Consider the following 26,050-nt stretch of genomic DNA (forward strand, 5'->3'; position numbering starts at 1 on the left):
AAATTCGTGCAGCCTTTGGATCCAATCAACTAAAAAGGAGATCGAATCAGATGACCTTATTCTATTCTTTGTAAAGAATATTACAGAGGATTATACTCTAAATATTCTAAATTAATAAATTCTATTTACTCCATATTTTATTTTTATTTGTAAATTACAAAATTTGTGTGTACACATCCGTATGTTAGAAACGGATGATCTATGTAAGCCTGTTGTTGTGTAGTGTTGTTTTGGGGTCTTTTGTTTATTTGATCACATCCGTATGCTAGAAACGGATGGTCTATATAAGTCTGTTGTTGTGACTATTCAAGTCATTAATTGCAGTTATTAGTTCATACAATTGGACCTGGGATTTTCCCGTGTTGGGCTGCTTTAGGGCAAGTTTGTAGTCACAATTATGGGTTGTACTAGGCCTAATGGCCCACAATCTAATTATCTTTTTTATATATATTTTAGTTGCTTAAAATTTCGGTAAAAAAAAAAAAAAAAGAAAAAAGACAAAAAAAAAAAAAAAAAGTCAAATTATGTGTTTGAGCAACAATATGGAAAAGCAAGAACCTGCAAGATGGATAAGCACATCACTCTGCTTGATTAATATTCTGATAGATAAATCTTAAGAGAGTTTTTTAATTTTTTTTATTTAATTTTTTTTTTCTTTACCCTTTTTGCAAGTAAAATCAAATACCTGTTTTTAATTTGAAATGAAGTAACAAAATGGAGGTATTTTGAAATACCTCTTTCTCTTATTTTCTCCTAATTTCTCTCTGTACCAAACCTCGAACTCTAGACCTGAGAGTTGACAGTACAAATCAACTCCCAAGCCAAAGAGAAAATGAGAGGACCAGTGCTTTGAACGGTTTATGTTTTACTTATAAAGTGAAAGAAAAGTACATCCGCACCGGGAAGGCGGAACAAAGCCTATATAAGCCGAGGAAAAAGACGAATCTACCCCCAGCTATTAGATCCACTATTCATATAGAAGAGTGATGCCAAAATACAGTCTGGAGGGCGAAATTTTTAAATGGTCCAGGTCAATTAGGTGCAGCTATATATGTAATTGTAGATAAATTATTATATGATTACAGAATTATTGGTTTTGAACCAATCAAAATATGACACATTAGTAAATGCGTCAAAAATGTGTAAATTTTATTCAGTTTTTTTTATTGATGTGTCATATAGTAATTGATCAGGGTTATGTAATAATTTTTTTTAATTGTGTCCGTTTTTAATAATTTTTTTGCTTATGTGACCACATGTAATTAGTCGGGACCATATAGCTTGTGACCATATAATAATTTTTTCAATCACAATGCTCTTAGTGCATTAAATGTTATTACAGCCTAAAAATTGTAAAGCCATTTCTCAAATGCTTGTTTGGTACACATGATTAATTTGTTAAGGAATGAGGAGGTTACATTTCGAAATTAAAGGATGAGTTGCTATGTGGTTGTTGGAAACGTATGCGACGGGCTTCACTCCTTAGCAGTAGTCAATCCAAAAATTAATTAGTGCGGTGAGATTGGTGTCCAAAGTCAATTATTGGTTCAAAAGTCATATGTCAAAGAGTAACATTACTCAAGCAAAAAAAAATAGATCGATTAATCAACAATAATGTAAAATTATCGATAGATACATTTACGTAGATTCTGTATAAACTCATCTCGTCAATATTTATAACTCATTTTAATTTTTTTTTTTTTTTTATTAATCAGTTTACTTTTTCACTTTAAAAACTTCTTTTCCTTTTTCAAAAAAGCAGAAAACCTCTATATTTCTAAACAGTATAATTCAACCATTACCACATTAGTTGATTATAAAATTAATCAAAATTTTTATTATTGAGTTGTAAAACAAAGTCCAGACTCATGATAATGTCATTTCCACTATCATAAAATAGTTAGATTAGTCGGGAATCAGATTACTTATCATTTTCCTTTTATCAATTTCCGTTTCTAATCTCCAACAATGGTTAGGTGTGCGATATAACTTCAATTATACTACATACCATCACAAAGAAAAACAAGCCGACAGTTCATATATATAAATCATACGACCTATGCATGTTTTTGACATTAAAAATATTTTAGCAATATAAAATATGGACTTTGTCCCGTTTTCTTGCGGGTAGTGAGGTAGATGGATTGAGGTTGTCTCCATAAGTTGATGTCTCTAATTAGGACTTTTTTTTCAGTATTTGAGACATGAATGGTGGACAATTGAACAGAATTAGTTAGTGTTAGTCATTAACTATGTGTATAATATTTTTTTAAATGTTTCTTGTACGTCATAACATGGGCGGCTAAAGAGTGCAACGAATTTGATTTCTAAGTATGGCATGGGAGAAGATTGCGTTTGTCTATTCAGTGAGGTTATCCATCTGTATGTGCGTCTGCTCGGTATGTGATAAGGACATTGACAGGTAGGAATCCATTTTATGCTCCCATCCATGCCTGTGAACCATCTTGGTCAACATCAGTTTCATATATATATATATATGTGTGTGTGTGTATATATATATAGATTGTCAACTGCAGCAAGAAAGGGGTTGTTAACTCTATGGAGTGGATGTTAGGAAGTAATTTCAAGTTTTGTTTGCGTGTCAATTTTATCATACATATCATATTGTTTCAGGTTGGATCAACCAGAGAATTGTATGAGAATGGCGGTTTTGAACAATAATAATATATATTGGGGTACCATTAAAAATTGAATGAAACTTTTTTAAAAAATTTCATAAAATTTATAGACAATTTTGCAAAAAAAAAAAAAAAATTCAATAAAGATACCTCCCCCACTAAGGACAAGGATTCTCTTCAAAAAAGAAGAAATTCTGCACACCCCACTAATAATGATGTCATATCAATGGTTTCTTGAAGGGGATCCTTATCCCCCACTAAACCCTTAATAGTTCGGTGCCTGTTTTCTGTTTATATTTTTAAAGATAATATTCATATTATACATGTAATGTATTTATCCAGGCTAGGTATTCATATTATACACATTATAATGCGTTCATCATTATGAATTTGAAAATAATATTCATATTTTTATAAACTCTTTCTCTCCCTTTTTAATTTTTTATTTGTGAGTCGTGTTGTTGCATAAGCATTGTCACTCCTTAGCGGTATCACGTCGCCATCGAATACTATTGATTATTAAGTTACACAATCATTCTCAACAGATGCTCTTCCTCTTGCTCTCGTTCCACTCTATATGACTTATGTTCATCGTAAGATTTTTCATAAGTGTATTTCAAGCTTCAAATTAACATATCTAATATAGAATATTAAAAGCTAGAAAAAATACTAATATGGTATCAATAATTAGAGGGGAAAAAATTAGAAAAGAAAACCTAATAATTCGCTATTGGCATGAGCAATTTGAGAGGCCAAATTATTGATTATGTTATTCAGAAAGTTTCGCATAGTTTGATTTGAATAAGTTTTAATAGAAATGTGTCTTTAATTCCAAGTCAAATCCTTCATAGCAGCCTTCAACAAAAATGATAAAGACCAAGTCATTTCGTGATTTAGGACCATAGAAACAATCTAATAATTGGGTTTGTAATAATTTGTAAAATATATATATTTGTAACAGTAGAAATAAAAGCCTGAAAATTTTAGTAATTTTATTACAATTTTTTTATTAACATGTAAATTATACAAGTTAATAATTCAGTTTTTGACAAAAAAAAAATCTATGAACTTTTAGTAATTTTGTTTTTATTTTTTCAAATCATTCTTAGTAATTATATTTGTATTGAGTTTGGATTTTGAAAGTATTGAATAGGCCTTTGAAATTAGAATTGAAACAAATTTAATTTAAATTAAATTTTCTTTAATTCTAAATTTAGAATGTCAAGTTGGTTTAATTAAAAAAAAAAATTAGATAACCCGATCTATCATGGAGACCCCATTTAGCGACAGAGCCATGTTGGGCCCAGTGAGAGCAATTGTCCCCAGAATTTTTCTATTATTTTAAGTTCTTATACATAAATTTCAATAATAAATAAAAGTAATAATAAATAAAAATGATCCATTAAAGCCTTAAAAAATTCACAAAAAAGTAAAAAAAAAATTTCAAAATTCAAAATGACTCCTCATTTTCTAACTCAATAGCTCAAAATAATTTTTATATTTCATAAAGACCTGTCTTTTCTCCTCCAACGAATCTCACAAAATTTTTTGAAATCAAAATTCAGATTATTATTTTGCTTCAAAGTTTATTTATTTATTTATTTTTTATCATATTAGTGTTAAATGTCAATAGTTATCCCAACACCATATTAGTTGCTTAACGAAAGAAATCTGCGGCAGTGGAGTGTGGGCCCTAAAGCAGCTATGGCGCCAAGTTTTTGGATCTATCATCAATGGAGGTCCTTGGATTGGACACTTTTAAGCATCTATTCGAAGATTCTTCATTATCTTTTAAAAACGTATTAGAGAATAAAATAATAATAATTTAATTTAATTAATTAAATAAATGAGTTCGTTAGTTGGTCCATGGCCGACGCTCCAAAACATGCTTCCTTCCTAGGGGATAGGTGCAGCTCATATTTACTGTCTTCTAAGTCAAACCAGCGTCACATTCGTCCCACCCAACTAGATCACCACTTAATTTTATATAATAATATATAAGTGTATTTAATATGTGTATAAATGTACATAAAAAAAATTTATTATTTTTATCTACGTAGCCACCCGTCTTATCTTTTATTCTATAACTGTAAATAAATTTAACTGTTTATATAAAAGAAGTAATTTCAATCCATTTTTTAAATATATATTTTATGATTTTTACCTACTTATATAAAAAATTTGTAACCGGTTCCTCTTGAAACAATGTTAAATTCAAATCGGTTGACTTGGACACATAATACTTAAATATGAATCATTTGACAAACAACAGAGTGCCAAATTAATTGTCTTTTTAAATTTAAATTAAATCCAAAACTTCTTAGCAAAAAAATACTTCAATTTAATACATTAACAAATCTTATTATCTCTATCTTACTCAAAACAAGAGTATTGGATAGATGTAGTAGTTAATGTTGGTGTGCATAAAAAAACAGTAAGCATTTAATAATTGGGCTGCAATACACGCAAATCATCAGCTCCTCCTCTGTATCTATCCATCCATCTATCCAGACGTGTAAGCCAAACACCACCACTTTGCTTTCTTACCTCCCAACTGTAACCGCCACGTGGCAGCATCAGAGAGGTCTACCTGGCACCGCCAAGCCAATAAAAATATGTCCAACCATATCCGACAGGCGGAGTGGTGGTGCACGTGATCGGAACGCCACGTGTCCAACTCCGTCCACAGTCAGTGCCTTTGCTTGAGATAACAAGCCACATGCTTAGCCGCGTGATTGGATGGCCAACAAAAGGTAATTGCTTAGTTGGATGACACCCCGCCCCCCCCCCACTGGCTTTAAAGAAGATATGGGTTGTTGACACGTGGACGAATGAATCGGTGGCGATGGGCGAAATTGAAGCGGTAAACGCGGTGAGGGGGATGGAATTTTCTAGAACCAAAGAAGAGAGAGAATTAGACTTATCTACAAGCAACTGAACTGAGTCCCAAGTTTTGAATGGCTGAAGGAAAATGCCCCTCATATCTTGGTTAATTATCAACTGCCCTCGTTCAAGTCTTGTCAGCCGTCTTGATAGACAGTGCCGCGATGTAACCGATATACAAATCGTATATTGGACTTAAAAAGGGATCGTGTATCGGTTGATACGTCGCATATCGGATAATACGACAAATCATGTCGAGAACTACATGCCCCTCTTGTAAATAGTATATCATGTTCTGTCCAATTTGAAATATAAAATTAAAATATTTACTAAATATTTTAACTTTTTAATAAGATACAACCCAAACTAAATAGAACAAATCCTACCGATCCATTAGAAATGATTCAAATCCTGCATAATACAGCCAACAGCCGGGTACCATCACAAGACTAATAAGAGTGGCAATCACAATAATGTGAACAATGTTAGCATTTCTGCATCAATTTCAGTTTGTTGGCTCTTAATGGTTGTTGTATAATTTATATTTGACATTGAAGTAAGAATGGATTTTTTCAAATAACATGTGACTACGGCTAAAAAAAAATAATGATGATAACATATGACTATGGCCATGTGAGAGAGTGATCAAGTTCACACCTTCCCTCTCACAATGTCAGAGTCCCATGTGGTCAATTCTAATATTGTTCTTGGATTAAAGATGATATATTTTGAAGAGCTGGTGTATTATTGGAGTAAGACTCAAGTTTTACCTTATGTAGTAGTACCATATATGTAAAAGAAATAAAAAAAAAAATTAAAATCTATCTTATTGAATTAAACAAATTTTTTTTTTTGTCACATAAAATAATGTCAAATAAAGCTTGATTCATATAGCTTCTTGAGAATGTTTCAGATACAGACATATTAGGAGTCTCCTCTATCCAGTTCTCCCCACTTATTTTCGCTAGTTTTTAGGCACGAGCGCATTAGTCCCCACTCAAACCGACAATGGCATAACTGTAATACCGTACATCATCAGGCACGCGTCCAAATCGGGTCAGCTGGAACCCTTTCAACGAATGAGACCAATCCTTAGTCTCCTCGGAGGCATCCTAGGAACTAATGTTCCTAAATATATATCAAAATAAATAAATAAATAAAATTGTAAGTATATAACCAGCCAACACATCCATTGACAAATTATTGAGTACATGCTTATAAATGGTCCGGTCAATTATCATTTCACCCTCAAAAATATAATGGAAATTTCATTTAGCTTTTCATTTAAGTTATAATACTCATTTCCTTAAGAATGTCTCATATTAATTTATCTCATTTGAAAAATCAAAATAAAATAAAATTATATTTTTATAACTATCGTTTTAAATTTTAAAAATATCAAAATATATATAATATGCACATTTAAACTTAAAAAGACATCTTAATAATTTTAAGATTAAGATTAGACAATTGGTCCCATAAAAAAAATAATTTTTAATATATAAAGTGAATAACTAATTTATTGATATCTTATTTATTATGAGAGAAATTTTGATTTTAACTCATCATAACTTTGACATGTAAGCTCAACCAATTAAACGTATTTTGCTTGTTAGATTCACGAAATCTAAATCACATAATAATTTCTCTCATTATTGGCTCTACCAAACACGTGGAACATTCTTATTTGATGTTTGACAAGAACGTCCAATAAAAAGTGTTGCAGACTTGCAGTTTACGTGGGTGGTCCTTGGCAGACTTTAATTGAAAAATAAAACCACATTCCTAAAAAGAAAAAACAGAACGTGCTACGACTAAAAGTCCATGCTTATCCAAGGGCATTTTCGTGAAAAAAAAAGTCACACCAACTGTGTTAGGTATATTCGTATATGGATAACCTTCATGCTCTTTACGGAGTATTATTAAAATAACAAAAAAACAAAAGAAATAAATTAAAAATAATTAATTCCTCCCACCGCCCCCGCTTTGAAATTCCTCGTTCTCCATTTCACACGCGTTTCTTCTGTTCCTAACCCATACCCTTCTCCCATATATCTATATATATATCTCTCTCTGTCTCTCTTCATTTCAAAATTCATCATCCATACACACCTTTTATATATATCACTCGCAATATGGTCGATTTAGATTGGAAAACAAAGATGTTATCTTCCGATATGACCAACAAATCACCCAAATTTACAAATAAACTCAATATTTTGGTGCCACCTCCGTTTCGCGCCGGTGAATTGTCGCCGGCGTCTGAGTCAGCATGCTCGGCTTACGAGAACTACATTCGTCTCCCGGAGCTGAAGCTTCTATGGAGCTCTAAAGAGTTCCCTAATTGGAAAAATGGGTCCCTTATCAAACCAGCTTTGCAAGCTTTGGAGATTACGTTCCGGTTCGTTTCGACGGTGTTGTCCGATCCGAGACCGTACGCGAACCGGAGGGAGTGGAAGAGGAGGCTCGAGTCGCTCGCGACGAGTCAGGTTCAGCTCATAGCTCTCCTCTGCGAGAACGAAGACGACGGGGAGGCACGTGGGACGGCGCCGATCGTTGATCTGACCTCGTCGGGAGGCGTGTTGGCGCGCGAAGGAAGCTCCGCCGAGGTGTGGAAGCTCCACGGAGAGACGACGGTGGTGAGCCGAACCAGCGAGGCCAGCTTGCTGCCTCGGCTGGCCACGTGGCAGAAGTCGGAGGACGTTGCACAGAAGATCCTGTACTCTATCGAGTGCGAGATGACGAAGTGTCCGTACACACTCGGTCTCGGCGAACCGAACCTCGCCGGAAAACCATGCCTCGATTACGATCTCGTCTGCAAACCGACCGAGCTTCATATTCTGAAGAAACCCCCAATGAATCTCGAAAATCACGAGAATCAAACTCTTTACACTACGCACCAGATCTTAGAGTCGTGGATCTACGTATCGCAACAGCTTCTGAGACGAATTAGAGAGAGAATCGACAGCAAAGAATTCGAAAAAGCTTCAACTGATTCATGGATCCTCGAGAGGACATGGAAATTTCTTGCCGAAATTGAAGATCTCCATTTGCTTATGGATCCAGATGATTTTCTCCGATTGAAGAACCAGCTCTCGATCAAAGCATCAACCGAGTCGGAAGCATTTTGCTTCCGATCTCGAGCACTCATCGACATAACGAAACAATCCAAGGATCTGAAACACAAAGTTCCGAACATCTTGAATGTGGAGGTAGATCCCAAAGGAGGGCCGAGAATTCAAGAAGCTGCGATGAAGCTGTACCGGGAAAAGAGAGATTACGAGAAGATCGATTTGCTTCAGGCGTTACAGGCGATTGAATCGGCTTTGAAGAAGTTCTTCTACTCGTATAAGCAATTGCTTGTGATTGTGATGGGGAGTTTGGAGGCGAAAGGCAATCGAGCATTTCTGGCCGTCGATTCGAGCGATTCGTTGTCTCAGATCTTTCTGGAGCCGACATATTTTCCGAGTTTGGATGCTGCGAAGACATTTCTGGGAGACTACTGGAGTCACAGACATGGAAGTCGCAGTCCAGAGAAACGAGTCGACAAAGAAGAAGGTAGACTCGGTGTGTGACTCGCTGTTTGGTTGGCAACATGGGACTTGGAAAGTCAAAAACTCATTTTATTTTTTTATACTTTGAATTTTGTATACTCAGTTATTTGTATTTTAGATCTTTGTAAAATTTTCACATCATTCTTATATATAAGTTATTCTTTTTCACACATCATTGAAATCAGTAATTGCATGTTTGGATGTCCTTTAAAGTTGAATGAACCTATTTTAAAGGATTGAATAAGAAACATATGCACCCATCTCAAATTACAGATTTATTCTTTTTCTCGAGTTACGTCCTTGACCACGTGGAAAGAAATTTCAAAAGAAATACATTCCACGCCTATTTTTTTTTTTTTTCAAAATGACTTATTCAACCTATTGACATCCATGTCAAAAGCACGGTTTACAATTGTGATAATAGGTCTCATTATAACGATCTTAATGGAGTTAGACGAATATCGGTGTAAATCAATCAATTCCTGAAGAAGTTTAACGGGTACCAAGATGTTTAACGATATCGGACCATACGTTGCGTATCGGTGTAAATCAACCAATTCCTGAAGAAGTTTAACGGGTACCAAGATGTTTAACGATATCGGACGATAAGTTACGTATCAGATGTTACGATGAACCACGACGGTCAAAAGTACAAAATATGGGGAATTATTCAAAGTCCTATAGATTTCTGAACAGGCTTCCATTGAGAGTGGGAGTTGTAAGGTCTTGATGGCCGCCATGTACCTACCTACCAGGGGATGCAAAGTTGCAGTTGACGACGACGCACAGGGTCCAGAGAAGATTGAGTATTTTGCAAGCATCAGTTTGGAGTCTCTAGACACCTACAACACGCCATCACCATTCGTGATTATGTAAATAAGTTCTCGGCATTGATGCTAGACATGGGGAATATGCCCCCTTTATATGTCATAAAGAATGGTAACTGGTAAGGGAAAGACACTCTTCTGCTTCGTAGAAGGGCTTGAAACCATGGCCGAAGCAGCAGCTGAGAGACGAGGATAGTGGCCCAGAAATGACTAGAAAGAAGCTTCTTGCATTACAACTATTGCAGCTGCAAAGGAGGCTTGCATTCATCAAGGAATCTTCATAACATTAGCTGCCACCAACTGCCATGGTAGATATTGCAACCCATTCTAGCCTCTGATTGGTAAAACACGAAGAAATTTTCTTGAACTAGATTTACAAACTGCTAAAACATTACTCTACTAGCCAATCGTTTGCAAACATTGTGAACATATAACATATACTGATACGCGCACGCGACCACACAAGCAAGTACCCATGCAAGTGAAATATCAGTAAGAAACTAAATCATTCAGCTAAAATGGCCCAAGCAATCTACTTAATAGATTAACCTATTATAAATAAGTTGACAAGACAGAAGATCAAATAGATGATGTTTGCTCTAACCAATAGAGTGCCATAGATAAATATGTAACTCAACAACTTAACAAATCCTTATCAGCTGCTGATTATGCAAAACGAAAGTTAACAGTCCAACTGATGACTCTGCAAAATGAAAATAAATCTCTTCTACTGCTGCTTTTCTGTAAGTTTATGTGCATGAAGTTTAGGAATAGAAGCCTAAGTTCTCATTGCTTGATACAGCTAGCTTCTGGTAGTACTAATCCAGACGACAATTGTATCCGTGAACCGGCTTCTCGATACATGAACAGACAATACGCTAAAGAAATAAGGAGGCCCACAGTTCTCCATAGATTTGAGACTTTATCACAGAAAATTCCCTTAATCAATCCTTTACAAGCCTTTCCATCCAGATGGTATAAAGCGAAATCAGGTACTAGCCATACTCATGGAAAGAATGGTAATAACGAAGCCAAGTAAGGTATTGACTATCAGAAAGCAAGACAATAAGCTCCGCAACCTTGGGCCTGATGGCACTTTAAACACAAGCTACATGAGGAAGGTAATAATTCATAAACTGAAGGCATATGATAACATCTCATTAGATGTCAAAGCAAGGTAGGTAAGCCAACACCCTCTAAACATTTAGCATGCGCTACATCCGGATCCTTTATCAAGGCTGTCTCTTCTACATGAATGGCATTCCTTTCCATTTCTAAGTTGCCATACTGCTCCTGGAACACACTAAAGCCCATACTTTCAGAACCTTTACCAAAATCACCTAAAATGGAAAAAGACATGTTCAGTGGCATGGAAGATGCATCAACTTTGACTTTGGTAGGTCCTGACATTTCAAGGGATGACAATCTGTGGCTTTGACACAGGACAAGTAGTAACTAGAAAGAAAGCAGGGGACGAGAATGAGAAGATGAGGTGAGGCTAGACGAAGGAGGTGAGAAGACAGACGAATGGGGATGAGAATCAGATTGAAGGAGGTAGGATAGAGAGGCAGAGGGATTAAGAACAGCAAGAACAAGGAGGGAGAAGGACACAAAGGGAGTTCGCAAACTCAACAATAATATTCAATTTCTCAAAATTGAGTTCTCAAATTACAAAGGAGCCTTTAAATAGGCAAATTATTAAGCAAACCCTAAAACATAAAAATACCAAAATAACCCTAAAATTCAAACATGATCAAATATAACAATAAGCATAAATAAAAACCCTAAATTACTAAAATTCCCAATTTTATTTCTCTTTCCCTCTTCTCCAAAAGTAATGTTGGAACACGTGCAGCTCATGTGTGCGAATCACACCCCGTTCCCCATCAGGCTTATGGGAAGGTCTCCATTATTGTAGGAGGGGAAGTCCAAGGGAGAGAAGCTAATAATGGATGATTGTTGTATATCATTAGTTTTACAATTACAAAATTTGAAGAGTGAACTTGTTTTTGTTGTAAATGACATGTTTTCTGAACTGAACTGAGTGTTGTGTGCACGTTGGGTTAGTACATCAGATGTTGTTGTGAAAGAAGTTCATTTCTCTTTAACCGCCATCTTGATAACAAGCTAGTGCATTTAGGGAAGGCATTTTTTCATGAGTATTTTAGTGACAACAACATTAAGTACTTTAACAGTCATTGTTGGACTTTCAAAGAAAATCTTTTGTTCAAACTTCAAAGGTTAGATAGAATTTATACTTTGCTACCACTGGGTCATTAGTGCATGGAGGTCATTTTAGGGTGTGTGTAGGAGTATTTACCTAACAAAAAAATAAAGGAGTGGTAAGGGCCAAGTCCTTTAAGAGGCTCTTTCAGTGAGTACCAACCAGTTATGTCAGACCACAACAACTGATCATTTAAACTATCTATAAATTGCAGTAGTTTAGTTCAAATTTAATTGCATAATAGAGTTCATCGTGCATACAGCAGAGCCAAGACAAAGCTTTTTCTTTTTCTTTATATTTTTTTGTTCATAAGTAGAGCAAAACCAAGAGATCTTCTACTTGATTCAATGCTTAAAAGTAGCTGCATCTGAGAGAAAAAAATGTCCGATTGTCCAGAATCCATGAAGTTCTTCAACATGCCCCCCATTCGTTTTTCTAAATTGCAACCAGTCCTTGCAAACTTCCCTCTCTTCTTATAAGGACTAAGGATCCACAATCAGATTTGTGACTAGTTCTATTATGTATACTTATAGTTAGCCTCCAAATTTATGCAATCAATTTGTTCCCTGGTTGTGTTTTACTGGTAGTTGCCCTTAAATCTATGCATTTTACATTATTAGCTACATCTCATGTTAAATTTCTATATTTATATCATACATCCAAAATTTATTCATTAACTATCGGCGGAAGGTTACAAAAAACTAGAAAAATGTGTTCACATGCTGAAAATCGGATGGGGTTCATTAAAACGTTAAAACCATAAACAAGAACACCATCTTTCCAAGGAAAGAAGCAAAGACTATAAAATTATATAAAAAATGATATATGACCTCATGATGTATCAGTATCCTTGTATGCTCTGCAAACCTCTTCAATCTCCATCTCAGAATTGTCTGATAGTGAATCATCCTCTAATCCACTCATGGTCTCCTCCTGCTCAGATTCCACACAAACATTATCATAATCAGAATCGCTCTCAAATAAATCCTTGTCCTCTATGTCTGGTAAGTCATCAAAAGTTTCAATTTTCTTCTTCCTTCCTCTATAACCAATAAGACTTTGAACTTTTTCTTTCCAAAGGACCAATTCACTTTTCTCAATCAACTCTGAACCTTCATAGGCTTCGGTCAAGAACACACTAAATCTCTTTCCCCTTTCAGAAACATAGAAAATGCCAAAATGCTTCAACAGAAGCCTCATGAGCTTCTGCGGCATCATAAACTCCCTTCGGAAATGTGTTAGGTGATCAGTTACCAACCTCTTCTCAATAGTAAAGTTAAGCAGCTCATGCATTACTGCAATGGCCCTCTTATCAAATTCTTTTGAACCGGCTTTGAGCCCCCGTGCATCTGCATATGGAGACAAATATGACATTTTCTGAAAATGATCAATCTTTCCACCATATCTATAAACCTTCTTGTAATCTGGAGGAAATTTCATCGGGAAAGGGAGCGAAAGCAACCCAGGTGTATGATCAACAGAATCAGTTCCAACCATAGCCTTCTTTTCCAATTCTGTGATAGCCCAAACAGGATTCCTAGAAACAAGTTCCAAATATTTAATATCATCCTCTGATTTAACCAACCTAAAGTGTTGGGGATACTTATGCACCCAATTAGTCCTAAAATCAATTGGCAACCCAAAGTCTCTTCTAAAATGTGCAATCTTGTCCAATGCAAGACGCCCATCAACAGACATCATTAGCATCCTGGTAACGTGCTCGGCTGCTTTCTCTTCGTACTCCTCAATGATCCTCTCTTCCTCCTGCACCAACTCTTCAGCGGCCTCCGTCAGTCCACACCACAACACCCCCTTACGGTCCTTGTACAATTCAAACAGTTTTGGCGATTTTCGGAGGAAATCTGATATCTTGTGTGGCTTTGGCAAACTGATTTGCCGCCTATACTGATCCAGTGACCTTATGGGCATGATTTGCTCTTTTTCTTGCTTAAGAACCTCCATAAAAAACAACACTTTTGAGGCTATCTTCCACTTCTCTGTGGCAATTTCGAGATCGTGGACCCTCTTCTTCTTGCTCCGGTCTTGGACTCGTTTACTGGTTGTCATTTCTCGACATTGAAACGCCAAATACGACAACACGTTGGCGCAAGCTCTACGTGATTCACCATAAAAGATTACGCTTCTGAAGACTCGGTTGAGCATCACTACGCACAACAGAACTGAGAGATAGATTTATGAAAGACTGATAATTCAAAAAAAAACTCAAAAGCTTACTCACCTGTCACTGTATGTCTGTATCTTTCTCGGTTCTAACCAACACCTATCAGCTGCTTGTGAAAAGGCTTAAGCGAAAGGTGTTAGTGTCACACTCTCTCTTGTTTCCGCCACTGAAGGGCAACAGTGGAGCCATCAAAACCCTAATTTTCCAAATCTTCAGAGCAAACCCATTTCGATTATCTCTCTAACGGCTCGCACGAAGCAAACAGCTCGCAAATCTACGCTTCAAGAGCCCTGATAAGGGTTTTTCCTACACAGCAAGTGTGAAGAGGTCTAAAGCAGAAACTCGGGAGGTGTTCGCCTTATCAGCTTCAATGGAGGACGAGCTGGGTGATCAACTTCTTTCTCAAGCTTCCTGAGATGAAAATACTGAGCAAATTCTGGAGGATTCAGACTCCAGAGAGGGAATGAAATTATGCGACATCGGTTTTGTAGGAGAATTTATTCTCTGATAAACCCATCAATTTTATTTTTAGGGACTACGCGAGCAAGATTGGGAATGCAAGTCGTTAATAATTTCGTCAAAGGGAAATTTCGAAGAAGAAGCCCATGGCTAAATATTTTCGATTACTAACTTCTTACTATATTAATTTAGGGCGCAAATCACCTGTGTAATTCCCATGTTTCCTACAGTGAGTAATAAGTCGCCTTAGTTTGGTCACGTTTTATTCCACTTAATAAATACTAACATTGTGTTAGACAATTACATTATTATTTATAAATAATATTTTATGTCTAACCAAACTATTCACTATTAATTTCCGTCAAAAACCCCAAAAAAAAAAAAGTTTGGCCTTTTTGATTAGTAAAACAAAATATTTATTGAGGTAATTAAGCAAGTCAAGTCTAACACTTTTTTTTGCCCTTTTGATTTAGCTAATTGCATTGAGCTCACCTATACCATGGAGTTTCGATTAGCCTACGCATTCTATTTCAAGACTCATCTAACTTTCTGTTAGTAATTTTGGGCAAAGAAAAAAGATATGATAATAATAATAAAAAGGAAAAAACCAAAAAAATCCTAAATAGGGTTTCAAGAGGTGGGGAGGAGGAAGTAAAAAATAAAAAATCAAAATAGGTGGGATTTCAACTAAAGCTACTCCCCCACCCTTCTTTATTTTACATTAAATGTTGGTTCAGAATTCAAATTATCGGAAGTATCGAATGGGCAGCTTGAATTTGGGATTGGAAGTGATCCCAAATATTGCATAAAAGTAATCACCTTAAGCTATGTTTGGTACGGTGAATTTGAAGGGAAAGGATAACATTAGTTATGACGGAAAGAAAAGAGAATGATAATTTTAATTTCCTATCGTGTTTGGTTGATTATTGAATGAAAAAGAAAAGAAAGGATAATAATCATATTCGGAAAAAGAAATGAAAGAATATGAAGAAGAATTATTTTAATAAATTTACTATTATGCCCTTTTATATTTTAAAATATAAATTTATATATATATATATATATATATATATATATATATATATTTGTCTCCTATATAAAAGGCCATGGATCGGCCACCACCAGAAAATGAAAAAAAAAAAAAATAGGGCAAATCATTTCAACCTCCATCTTTATTCTCGTTCTCAACTCTGAACTTACCCCCTCTCTCTCTCTCTGTAACTGCAAACGACTACAAGAATTAGAAATTCAAAACTCATATATTTCAGTTTATTTATTTGTCTGCAAGAATCAAAAGTTCAAAACCCATATTGGCATCATTTCAAATTGTTCAAAATATCAAAACTCAATTTCATATTGTTCAAAATATCAAAACTCAATTTCATATTGTTCAAAAAATAAAAACCCATATCAATTTTTCAGTTTCCATCGCCCGCTGTTCCAATTCAGGTTCGCCGTCCGCAAGCTTCAGCCACTGACCCTCTTTCTCTCAACTCTCAAGCTTGCCCCCCTATCTCTCTGCAACTGCTAAATCAACTAATCTGTAATTCTTGTTTTGCAAACTAAATTCACATATAATCAAGGGCAAATTTGGCATCAAAAATCACACACCAAACCTCTTCTTCCCTTTCCTTTCATTTCCTCCCATTTTTGGGATGTTAAGAAATTTACCGTTGAAGCTTGTGTTAACCCTCCAAACCCTTCCCTTCCCTTCCCTTCCCTTTCCTTTCATTCCAACAATTTTTGTCAAACACAAATTTTTAATCCCCCTCCATAACCTTCCCTTCCCTTTCCTCCCTTTTCCATTGCACCAAACTGACCCTTAGGCTTCTGCTTCTGCTCCTTGTATGTGAAAAATGGGAACCATATACATTCGATATTGCACTGCTGAAACACACAAGTCCAGACACCTTTAGTATTCAAGATCCGAATGAGAAATGAAGGCTTAATTATACCATTACAACAACATCTACAAGGAAATATATTCATTCTCCAACTTTTAATTTGGAGGGTTAAACTATAAAGGAAGTATAAGGAACCCTCAAAAAGAAAATGACAAGAATACATCAATACAATCGCTTCCTGGATCCTCCATCAAGTTGCGTGTTAATATATATGGCTCAAAACTAATTGACTACACTAACTCAGCTTCTATCCCCAGTGACATATAATTGGTAGTAACATGAAAGGAGTATTACAAAAGTAGGGAATTAATGGAACAAAATGAGGAGGAAATCAGGAGCCTATAGGTACAAGAAACACTAGCATCACCAAAACCAGATGTTGCGGCTGTCAACAGCCTTCACGGAAGTCGAAACCAAGGGCATTCGCCCATACTCTGCCACAAATCTATTAACGCATTCAGACCTTTTTTCGGTGTGACCTCCCAAGCTACTGATTCCGGTTGAACCAATCTCGTTTATCTTGCCTGCATTGGCACACCAACAAAATATCTTATATAATTAAATGATATTGATGGCGTACATATACAAGCTATCCAGATTTTAAGATAGTGTAGGGATGAAAACATATAGATACTGAAATCTTTCTCAGAATGTGGGAATCATTATTTGACAGAAACGGAATAAGAGAAACAAAAATCAGAATGCGGAACATAATTGATAAGGCAAAGGCTTCGTGGTTTGTTCCAACACTTTGCCACAACTCAACTCTCTCCCAGAGGAGCAACCTAAAATCAAAAACTAAAAAGCAACAGCATCTTGCCTCACTTGGGCATCCAGATTTGCATTTAACACTATCCACGGACTGGATATCCTAATTCTCTATCGATCTCCACCAGCCAATTCAAAGCTGTGGCAAATTTCCACAAGTGATAAGCCCAATTCATGGCAATTAGTTTTGTGTAGCATTACAGTACCATCCCATACAAAGTAGGATATTTCTTTAAGCAGTGTCATTAGTTCCGAAGTAAGTTTGAAAATATGGGACCAGGTCATGAGTTTGATTCAATTTATAACTGTCAGACACTAAAATTTTGAGACAATAAAATCACCCATATGATTGGTCAAATGGTCAAAGTATCTCAGATCAAGCCACAAATCAAATGTTTAAAGTTCAACCAATGAGTCATGTCTCATGGGAAACGCGTGTCAAAATCTCAAGGCTAAGCCATTTATGAAAAAGTCCAGCAATTCAAATTTAAAATCAAAATTATTTCCAGACAAATAGAGACAAATTTCACTTGTTTTCGAAAATCAAATCATTTAGATATTCGTTTTTGGGGTTTCCATACTAAACAGCCCCTCACCTGGCCTATAAAACAATGCCATGCAACAAATATAGAGACCAAGAGATTGCTTAACTTTGTCTCTCTACAGAGTTTCCTGTTCGTGTCACCACTCTGAATTTGTATTCCAAGAAGAAAAACACCAAGCACATCAAGTTTCAAGTCCCTGTCATTTTTCTTCAAGTGTGCTCTCATCTCCTCCCTCTATTTTGTCTAGAACCCACCCTAAAATCCAAATTCATTTGGCACCATGGAGTATTACATACATATTTAAACATATATAAACCTTATAAACCTTTGGGATTTGGATATAAACAGTATGATGGAATGAAGTAGGTGTTTGCAGGGGGACTTTCTCCTGGTGAAAAATATCGATGCAGAGCATAGAGTTGGAAGCAGTTAGAGGACATTTTGTAATGAAAATATAAATTAATTTTAAAAATACATATTGGGAAGAAGATAAAGAAGATGATATGAAACAACTCTCAGTCTAGCAGAAGCCATTTTGGAATAGCCATTTCAATATTCTGCTAGAGATTAGATTAAATTTTCATGCTTAATCCTTTTTTAAAATGCAATGATACTTCTTTGCTCTTTCAAACTTCCTATTTCTCCTACTTGTACTTCATATTAATACATAATTGGAATTTATAAATATTTCAAAAGTACTTCTGATGTAATACTTCATGAATGACTTTAGAGGTTACAAGTCTTCATACATAGAATTCCTTTTCAAAACTTGCAAATATGTTGCTCTAAATTTTGCACTGCGTGCTTTGAATAATTGTCTAATTACCTTTAGTAGCACATCCACCACTCATAATAACAAGGAGAACAACCAGAAAATAAAGTATTATTGCAGTACCATACTTTATCAAAACATATGCTAGTGTTCTTTCTTTTCTTTCTCTTGGTTAAAGACTCAAAACAGTATTATATCTGATATTACCCAGGAAAGAAACATTTCGTCTGCATCTAGATCATAGCTTTTTGGTCACTGATTATGCTGAAGAGATCTAAATTCAATCCTATGATACACTATGATATAAAGCATTTTTATTGTAGCTAATAACACCTGAAAGGACATGAATTCCCAATAACATTGGACTAGCGTCAGAGGGTAGCACCGAGGTTTGTTTACAGATAAAATTTAATGTTAATACGTCTCAAGAGGTTCAATGTTGTTGTTTCCTAACAATGCAAGCTGCTTAAGGGGGATAAGTAAAACCTTTGGAAGATGAACCATCAAAAAGATGTGGAATAAGCAGGACTAAGAAAATGTAACTGTATTATTTCAGTAAAGCTAAGATCTGTCCTTTATTGTATGCACGTTCAATAATCAAGAAAGTAAGAAACACCATGTCCCTTTGACCAATGCCAAAAGTGATGAAACTGTAAGCTCCCAAGCAGTGGGAGAAGCCCGGGGCTCTGACCGCATGCCTGTTGAAGAATGAGCCAGCGACTCATAGGCAGTGGCTTGGTTAAGGGAACCCACCAGAGCCGTAGCGAAAGCAAGTCTTCATAGGGCAATTGTCACTACTTATGGACCCAAACCTGGGTGATCTATCCATGACCGGGATGAAGCTTGGGTGAAACTAGGACATTATGATGGACTAATTTGAAAGATAAGAAGATATAAAATTATAAAACACTGGTTAAATGCACTGAGGAGAAGCTAAAGACAATACTGTGTGAAGATAAAATGAGTGAAAGTTGTCTGGTATGATTTAATTCAGCTAATTAATTTTTATTCCAATTTCATTTTAACAATTCATTCCAGTGTATTGCATGTGATAAAACACCAGTAGACATCTCAATGAGAATTTGGGACTAAAATAATATAAAATAAATCATAAATTGATTGGTTTGGGTAATATCATTTACCTTTCACCCAAATTGGGGGAGCACCAGTTGCATTTGCAACAAGGAAAGACATAGCAATATCTTCACAGTTCCTGGTAGTTCATCCCAAGATTTAGGGAAAATGTTAGCAAAATATGCCATTATGTTAGCAAAATATGCCATTATACAAAATGATAGAGAGATAAAATAATAAAAGAAAATTTTCAAAATGGATAAATAGTAGAAAAATAATTATTCACACACAAAAAGAACCTGTTCTTTGTTACATAATCTCTGATGGATGCTGGCATCTCATTTGTATACAAACTCAGATACTTTTTATGGAAAAATGCTGCCTTAGAGAGCACCATACTGTATGTACCCATCCACCAAACAGACCACCATCCTCCATAAATATAGTGATCCTTATCAGCTTTCTGCATGGAAACTTCCTGGTTAAGAAGACAAGTCTGACAAATTAAATTTTCTCCATGCAGATCCAACTCAAATGAAAAAGCTACAGAAAATGCATGCTACCAACAGTATATCGCAAACAACCACTTTGCACTTCACTTTGATTCTCGTGGAAGGCCAAGGCTTACAACCCCCAGTGATCTTGGGAGTTGTTTGACTAAAAAACACATTAAGTGAAGCATGTGGAAAGAAAAAGAATGGTAGGCACACTGGTGTAGTTACCCACTCACAAGAAGGACCATATATCACAATTAAGCCTAAGACCATTCTATCTCAGTTAAAACAATTAAATTGATGTGCCATCCTACAAGATTAAATTAAGCTCTAGCTAGGATTCTACATGATTTAGGTAAACCACCCCTGATGCTGAAGCACACAAAATATATATTGATGCAGACTTCAGAAGGTATGATCTCTACAGATTGGTGATTTATCAGTACAAAGAATAATAGTAACCACAGGAACAATTAGAAATAACATAACTAACACATACCGATTCATCAACCCAATGGATACGGGGCACATATCCCACCATTGTATCTGGTGCACTTCGCCAAACATTGAAAGCAAATTCTACTGAAGAGCAAGGAAATATAACATCATCATCAATTGAAAAGATGGCATCCGTCTTCAAATCCTTAATCTCTTTGAATCTATTGTTCAGACTATCTTCCTTGTTTATATCAATTTTCAATTCAACTTGCCGACCATGCTTAGAACTTGACTGTGTAATGTGGTTTAGTAGATATTTGACAAGAGAACTTGATGGAGGATCGGGTTCACTCCAGACGATATGTATGGAATCAAGCCCAGGACATGAGATATAGTGAGAAATAGACTGTTTCAAAAGATCATTTCTCTTCCATGTGTTAATCAGTATAGTATATCCCTTCCTGTAAAAAATATAAAGCCAGCATGTAGGAGTGAGAAGAATGATTTTAAATGTTCGATCAACACTTGCCTCAGCTACAGATAGATCTGATTAATTAGTTCTAAAATTTGAAAGTTTGCTCTCTAACACATAAACATGCAGTTATAAGTTCAAATTTTGAGAAGGCACACTAAAAAAATGACATGACTAACAAAAATTGTGGCCACGCAGATAAATTATTAATACATGAAAAGGGAATGACTTTTGCTTTAGTCTTCGACACAAGTTGCACTAAAACAAAAGGAAACGTTGAGATTCAGGAATTACCACGCATATCTCAAATTTAATAATATAGAACAGTACAAATGAACTTTCAGACATGAAATGCATTCAACAGTAAGGGAAGTGCACAATGTTCTAGAGTAAATCAAAGCTTCAGTTAGCAACAGAAACAAAAACAACAAATGTAAAATTTAAGAATCTGTAGTAAAAAAAAAGAACAATTTGTACGATGAAATGATATTAAGGAAGATTATTTCTTTACATTAAAATAAAAAAACTAAGTGCCTACCAATACAAAAAGTGCTGACTGCCACCAGCTGGGACCACAAACATGCAATTCTTGTTTCATGGCGTAAAGCAAGGTCATGGAGATTATCATATTCCCTGCCAAATAAGGAATTTCGCCAATAAAACTGGCATCGTCACTCCTTATACTGTTTCAGATAGTTCAGGAACAGCTGGGACATAGTGCCCCACACCCCCTGTTTCCTCCAAAGAAACCATCATCGAGAAATCATAGTTTTTGCTTAGTTTTAACTAGATCTATGAGGTAGCTTTCTAGTGACAAACAAAGATTAAAACATTTGGGACTGTTACAGCAAACAATAAATATATTTCTCCACCATCTATTAGTATAGTTAACTACGTATTCGGCATGAATAACCTACTCTGTACAGTGAACACTGGATGTCATACCTCCAAAATTGTTTTACTGGCACTACGACAAATTTAATGATACTGGTAACTACCATCAGCAATGATGAAGAAAACAATTTGGAAGCAATAGTACTGCTAGAGGCTTGTCAGCAGTGGTTTTAGCACGGATTGCTAATGCAGAAATGGAGAGCAATAACAAGTGATGGGACTTGGAAGAACGGAGGTGATAATGGAGTTGTACAGAGGTAAGGCAACAGAGACGACATAAGTGATTATGGTGGAGGTGTTCGGGACAAGTACATAAAACTAGAGGCTCTGTGGAGGCAGTAGTAGTGATGGCAGTGATAACAACAATGGAAAACAAGTCTGGGCTTGTGCCGGTGATGGAGTTGGAGTTGGTAATGAATATATGTAACAATAACTCTGTAACAACTAATGACTTTAAGGTAGCAACAGGGTGAGAAGGTCAGTAGTAGAGGAAGGCACGGTTGGCAGGGGTGGTAGCGGTGGAAGGGGCATGCCCATAATGACAAAAATATTAATGGTGTTGAAAGTGAGGAAGGCAGTAACCACTTTCACAACTAAAATTATAAATCCACAACTTGGACTTAAAACAAAATTTGACATGTATAATCCTACCTAGTATCACCGGCCATTGTCGATTCTATAATCTTTTTCCTCTGACTTGGGAGCATTTTTTTTTCCCTGAATTGGGAACAAATCGAAGCATCTAAACTTTAGTTGAATATGAAAATTAATTGACTGCTCTTGCCGTTTTAACTGTCAAAAGTCTTTTTTTACTTACTACTTAAAGAGGTTTGATTCAACTTGACCCATGTGTGATAAATCTACCTTGCTTCTTTTATTCAGGATTTTGCAGGGCAGTTTGCCCAAAAACGTTATGCAACAACATTTTCCCTATATTTTGGGGGCATGCTACACAAATCCCATCATGAATCAACACTTGAAATGGAAACCATCTTAATATCTCCGTAGACCAAATTCCACTTCCACTTCATTAAGCATCAATTACGACAATAACTACGAATATATTTGAAATCTCAATTGATACCCAAAATGATTTTTAACCAAAAATAAAAGTTTCTGTTTCATAACGTCAATTACTCAAAATTTAAAATTCAATTAACTTCAAATTTTTGCCAAATAGATTCAAACGAATTGCGTATCAGAGAAGGGGAAAAGTAAAAGGAAACAACCTGATCTGTGCGTGTATAGAGAGAGAATTACGCCATTGAAAGTGCACTAAACACATATATCCCTTAAATCTAGCGTTTAAGAACCAATAAGTCAATTAAAGCAAGTTCACTACAATAAACCTAGAGAGATTAACTAAACTAATCAGTAATCACGTATCAGATATGATGAATTTTAGTTGAAGAAACCTGGGAACAGAGAGCCGATCAAACGACGTAGTCTGATGTTTCCATCCCATAAACGACGCCGGAATGCTCGCGACCACGAACACAGTGAAGACTATGCAGCAGAAGAGCAGCAGCTTTATCTTCACTGATCCAACGGCCGAGATCGCAAGCTGCCGGAACCTCTGGGCCATCCGACGGCCGAGCAAGCTCCACCTCGTCGGCTCGGCCTTCTGTGTCGCCCACCGATCCGAATTCCCCATAGCGCGACTCAAGTTCGAGTCAACTCAGTCGCCGCCGTCGTTCTGCTTCTCTCCCCCAGTCGTCGCCAGTCGTTTTGGGCGGTGTTTTAGAGTAGCAAAGATTCTCTACCGTGTGATGGAAGATTTGGGAGTGTGATAGACGGCTGTGATGCTTAGTTGGAGTTATGCTGGAGTGCTGACGTCATCAATCTCTGTCCTCGTCGCCTCGTTGCCGTCGATGCAAAAACGTCCGAATATAGAGAGAGAGATGGAGAGAGAGAGAGAGAGGGTGGTGCATGGGAAAATCGAGTGTCTGAAGCATGATAGGTGGTGAGCATCTTTGAGTTTGTTTGGACCGTTGGATGGTTCCAGATGACCATCATCGTCGATGTTGATGTAATATCTTTTGAATTTCTGGTTTTGGATATTGGATGTGGACCAGTGCTTCATCATTGGTGGGACCCAATCCGAATGACTTTTGTGACTCAAAACTAGGGACGGTTGAATTTTTAAATTAGTTCTGGTTCCACGCTACGTTACCTTGACATGACATGAGTAGTCGAAAATTCATACAGTTTTCAACAAAAATATGTTGAGATTATCGAAAAAAAAACCTAGAAAAAGAGAATCGGTTTACATAAATTCAAATTTGATACTATTTAATAAAAAAATTAGCGAGAGAGTTAAAAATGGAGTAATGTTTCTGAGATGAAAAAGTCACTAGTCCTCTCTATTTGAGTATTGGATGAATAATTTTTTGAGACACGTAAAAAGTTAAATTAATTATTAAATATATTCGAATTAAAATATAAAAGAATTTGTGACTCTTCTTATAAAGGAGACCTCTTAACATGGATAACAATTCGTGTTTGCAAAACACAATTCTCATTACTTAGTAGGGATTACAATTTGTGTTTGTTGGTGTCAGTTTAAGATATTATACTAAACAGCATTAAATAGGTAAATTTAAACATTACTCGTTTAATAATCGTGTCAGGACATCACTAGTCCGATTTATTTATTAAACGAGTTACTCGTGTTAACATGTTTAATGATATATTTACTAAAACGAGACATTTAATATTCGATCAAAAAATAAATACTAATATATATATATATATATATATATATATATATATATATATATATATATATATAAAACAATTAACCCAAATATTAATATTTAAGTAAAATTCATAAGGTGTATCCAATGTTTATGTTGAAATGAGTAATAATTTACACATATCGTATTCACGGTTATGACACGTTAAATTAAACAAGTATAAACGAGTTACACGGGTTGAACCCTTTAACTCTAACACGACACGATTACGTAACTATAAACGAGTTAATTGTGTCAACTCGTTTATAACCCGATCCCGTTTAAGAACTGTAACGACCCGAACCCGAGGTCATCTAAGATAATACCATCATATCAAAGGTCAATACATCATTACTAATCAAAATATATAAATTTCTTTTACACAATTTTTAATGAATTTAAATACATAAACGAGGCCACTATGGCCGTATATACAGCCTTATAACATTATAGAGATTTTTAGTATCGTCTAAATCTGTGAATACAAGTCATACGCCCTTTTTTCCTTCGATTCTCTAAAAATATTAAGATAAGGGGTGACCTCAACAACTCAAAAGGTAATGCCTAAAACATCAGTTTTGGACTCCCTTAAACCAACAACCAAGTAACGGGGAAAAAATGTCGTGATCATATACAGGGAATTATCAAGATCACAGTCCATATCATTCAATTTAAAAGATTATTATCACATAAATAGTCATAATCATAAGTGCCAAAATGCCATGAAATGCAATGCTTTGCGTAACTGCTCCCAAGACTTGATTTAAAACCAAACCCAAATCTCTATTTACGCTAACTGACTATACCGAGCCGGGATGAACACTATCCCTGGTCTATTGGCCATTTCGGGCCTAGTATCAACTTTTTCACGCCCTACATCAGGTTGCGCCCACTCTAGGTTAAGTATGCCGCTAACTGACTTTACCGAGTTGGGATTGACACTACTATTGTCAACTTTTTCACGCCCTACACCGAGTCGCGCCCACTCTAGGTCAAGTTAGCCCCGGGCTCGCAATACCCGGTTCGTTTCATAATCATTTCCTCACAATCTTTTCCAAACGCATTTCTTTAAAAATAATCATTTCAACCTCACTTTTCCCAAACCATGTCCGTACCATGAATGGAATCATGCATGAATGAATTAACATACACATGCATGCTTTTTATCAATTTAGCCATACACACT

The 26,050-nt window shown here is 35.8% G+C and overlaps 3 protein-coding genes across 5 annotated transcripts; 1 reads left to right on the forward strand and 2 right to left on the reverse strand.

Annotated features, from left to right (window-relative positions):
• The first annotated feature begins 7,481 nt into the window (after positions 1-7,481).
• LOC132270830 (nematode resistance protein-like HSPRO2) lies at positions 7,482-9,246 on the forward strand. Its single transcript, XM_059772038.1, has one exon. The coding sequence runs from the start codon at positions 7,658-7,660 to the stop codon at positions 9,095-9,097; it is 1,440 nt and encodes a 479-aa protein (XP_059628021.1). The 5' UTR covers positions 7,482-7,657; the 3' UTR covers positions 9,098-9,246.
• Positions 9,247-12,781: 3,535 nt separating this feature from the next.
• On the reverse strand, positions 12,782-14,919 carry LOC132270831 (protein WHAT'S THIS FACTOR 1, chloroplastic). Of its 2 annotated transcripts, none has more exons than XM_059772040.1 (2): positions 14,367-14,919; positions 12,782-14,292 (listed from the first exon to the last, which is right to left on the reverse strand). In XM_059772040.1, the coding sequence occupies exon 2, from the start codon at positions 14,288-14,290 to the stop codon at positions 12,959-12,961; it is 1,332 nt and encodes a 443-aa protein (XP_059628023.1). In that variant the 5' UTR covers positions 14,291-14,292; positions 14,367-14,919; the 3' UTR covers positions 12,782-12,958. The 2 variants fall into 2 exon arrangements, with proteins under 2 accessions (XP_059628023.1, XP_059628022.1); XM_059772039.1 differs by having other exon boundaries at positions 12,782-14,307.
• Positions 14,920-16,699: 1,780 nt separating this feature from the next.
• Positions 16,700-24,071, reverse strand: LOC132270832 (glycosylinositol phosphorylceramide mannosyl transferase 1). 2 transcript variants are annotated; one of them, XM_059772043.1, is made up of 5 exons: positions 23,545-24,071; positions 20,825-21,224; positions 20,131-20,294; positions 19,900-19,970; positions 16,700-17,196 (listed from the first exon to the last, which is right to left on the reverse strand). In XM_059772043.1, the coding sequence occupies exons 1-5, from the start codon at positions 23,781-23,783 to the stop codon at positions 17,036-17,038; spliced, it is 1,035 nt and encodes a 344-aa protein (XP_059628026.1). In that variant the 5' UTR covers positions 23,784-24,071; the 3' UTR covers positions 16,700-17,035. The 2 variants fall into 2 exon arrangements, with proteins under 2 accessions (XP_059628026.1, XP_059628025.1); XM_059772042.1 differs by having other exon boundaries at positions 20,131-20,309; positions 23,545-24,070.
• Between the last annotated feature and the right edge of the window lie 1,979 nt (positions 24,072-26,050).

Source organism: Cornus florida, unplaced genomic scaffold (assembly GCF_030987335.1).
Source record: "Cornus florida cultivar Cherokee Brave unplaced genomic scaffold, ASM3098733v1 CherokeeBrave_3.0.0_Hap2_Chr08, whole genome shotgun sequence".
In the NCBI taxonomy this organism is placed as follows: domain Eukaryota; kingdom Viridiplantae; phylum Streptophyta; class Magnoliopsida; order Cornales; family Cornaceae; genus Cornus; species Cornus florida.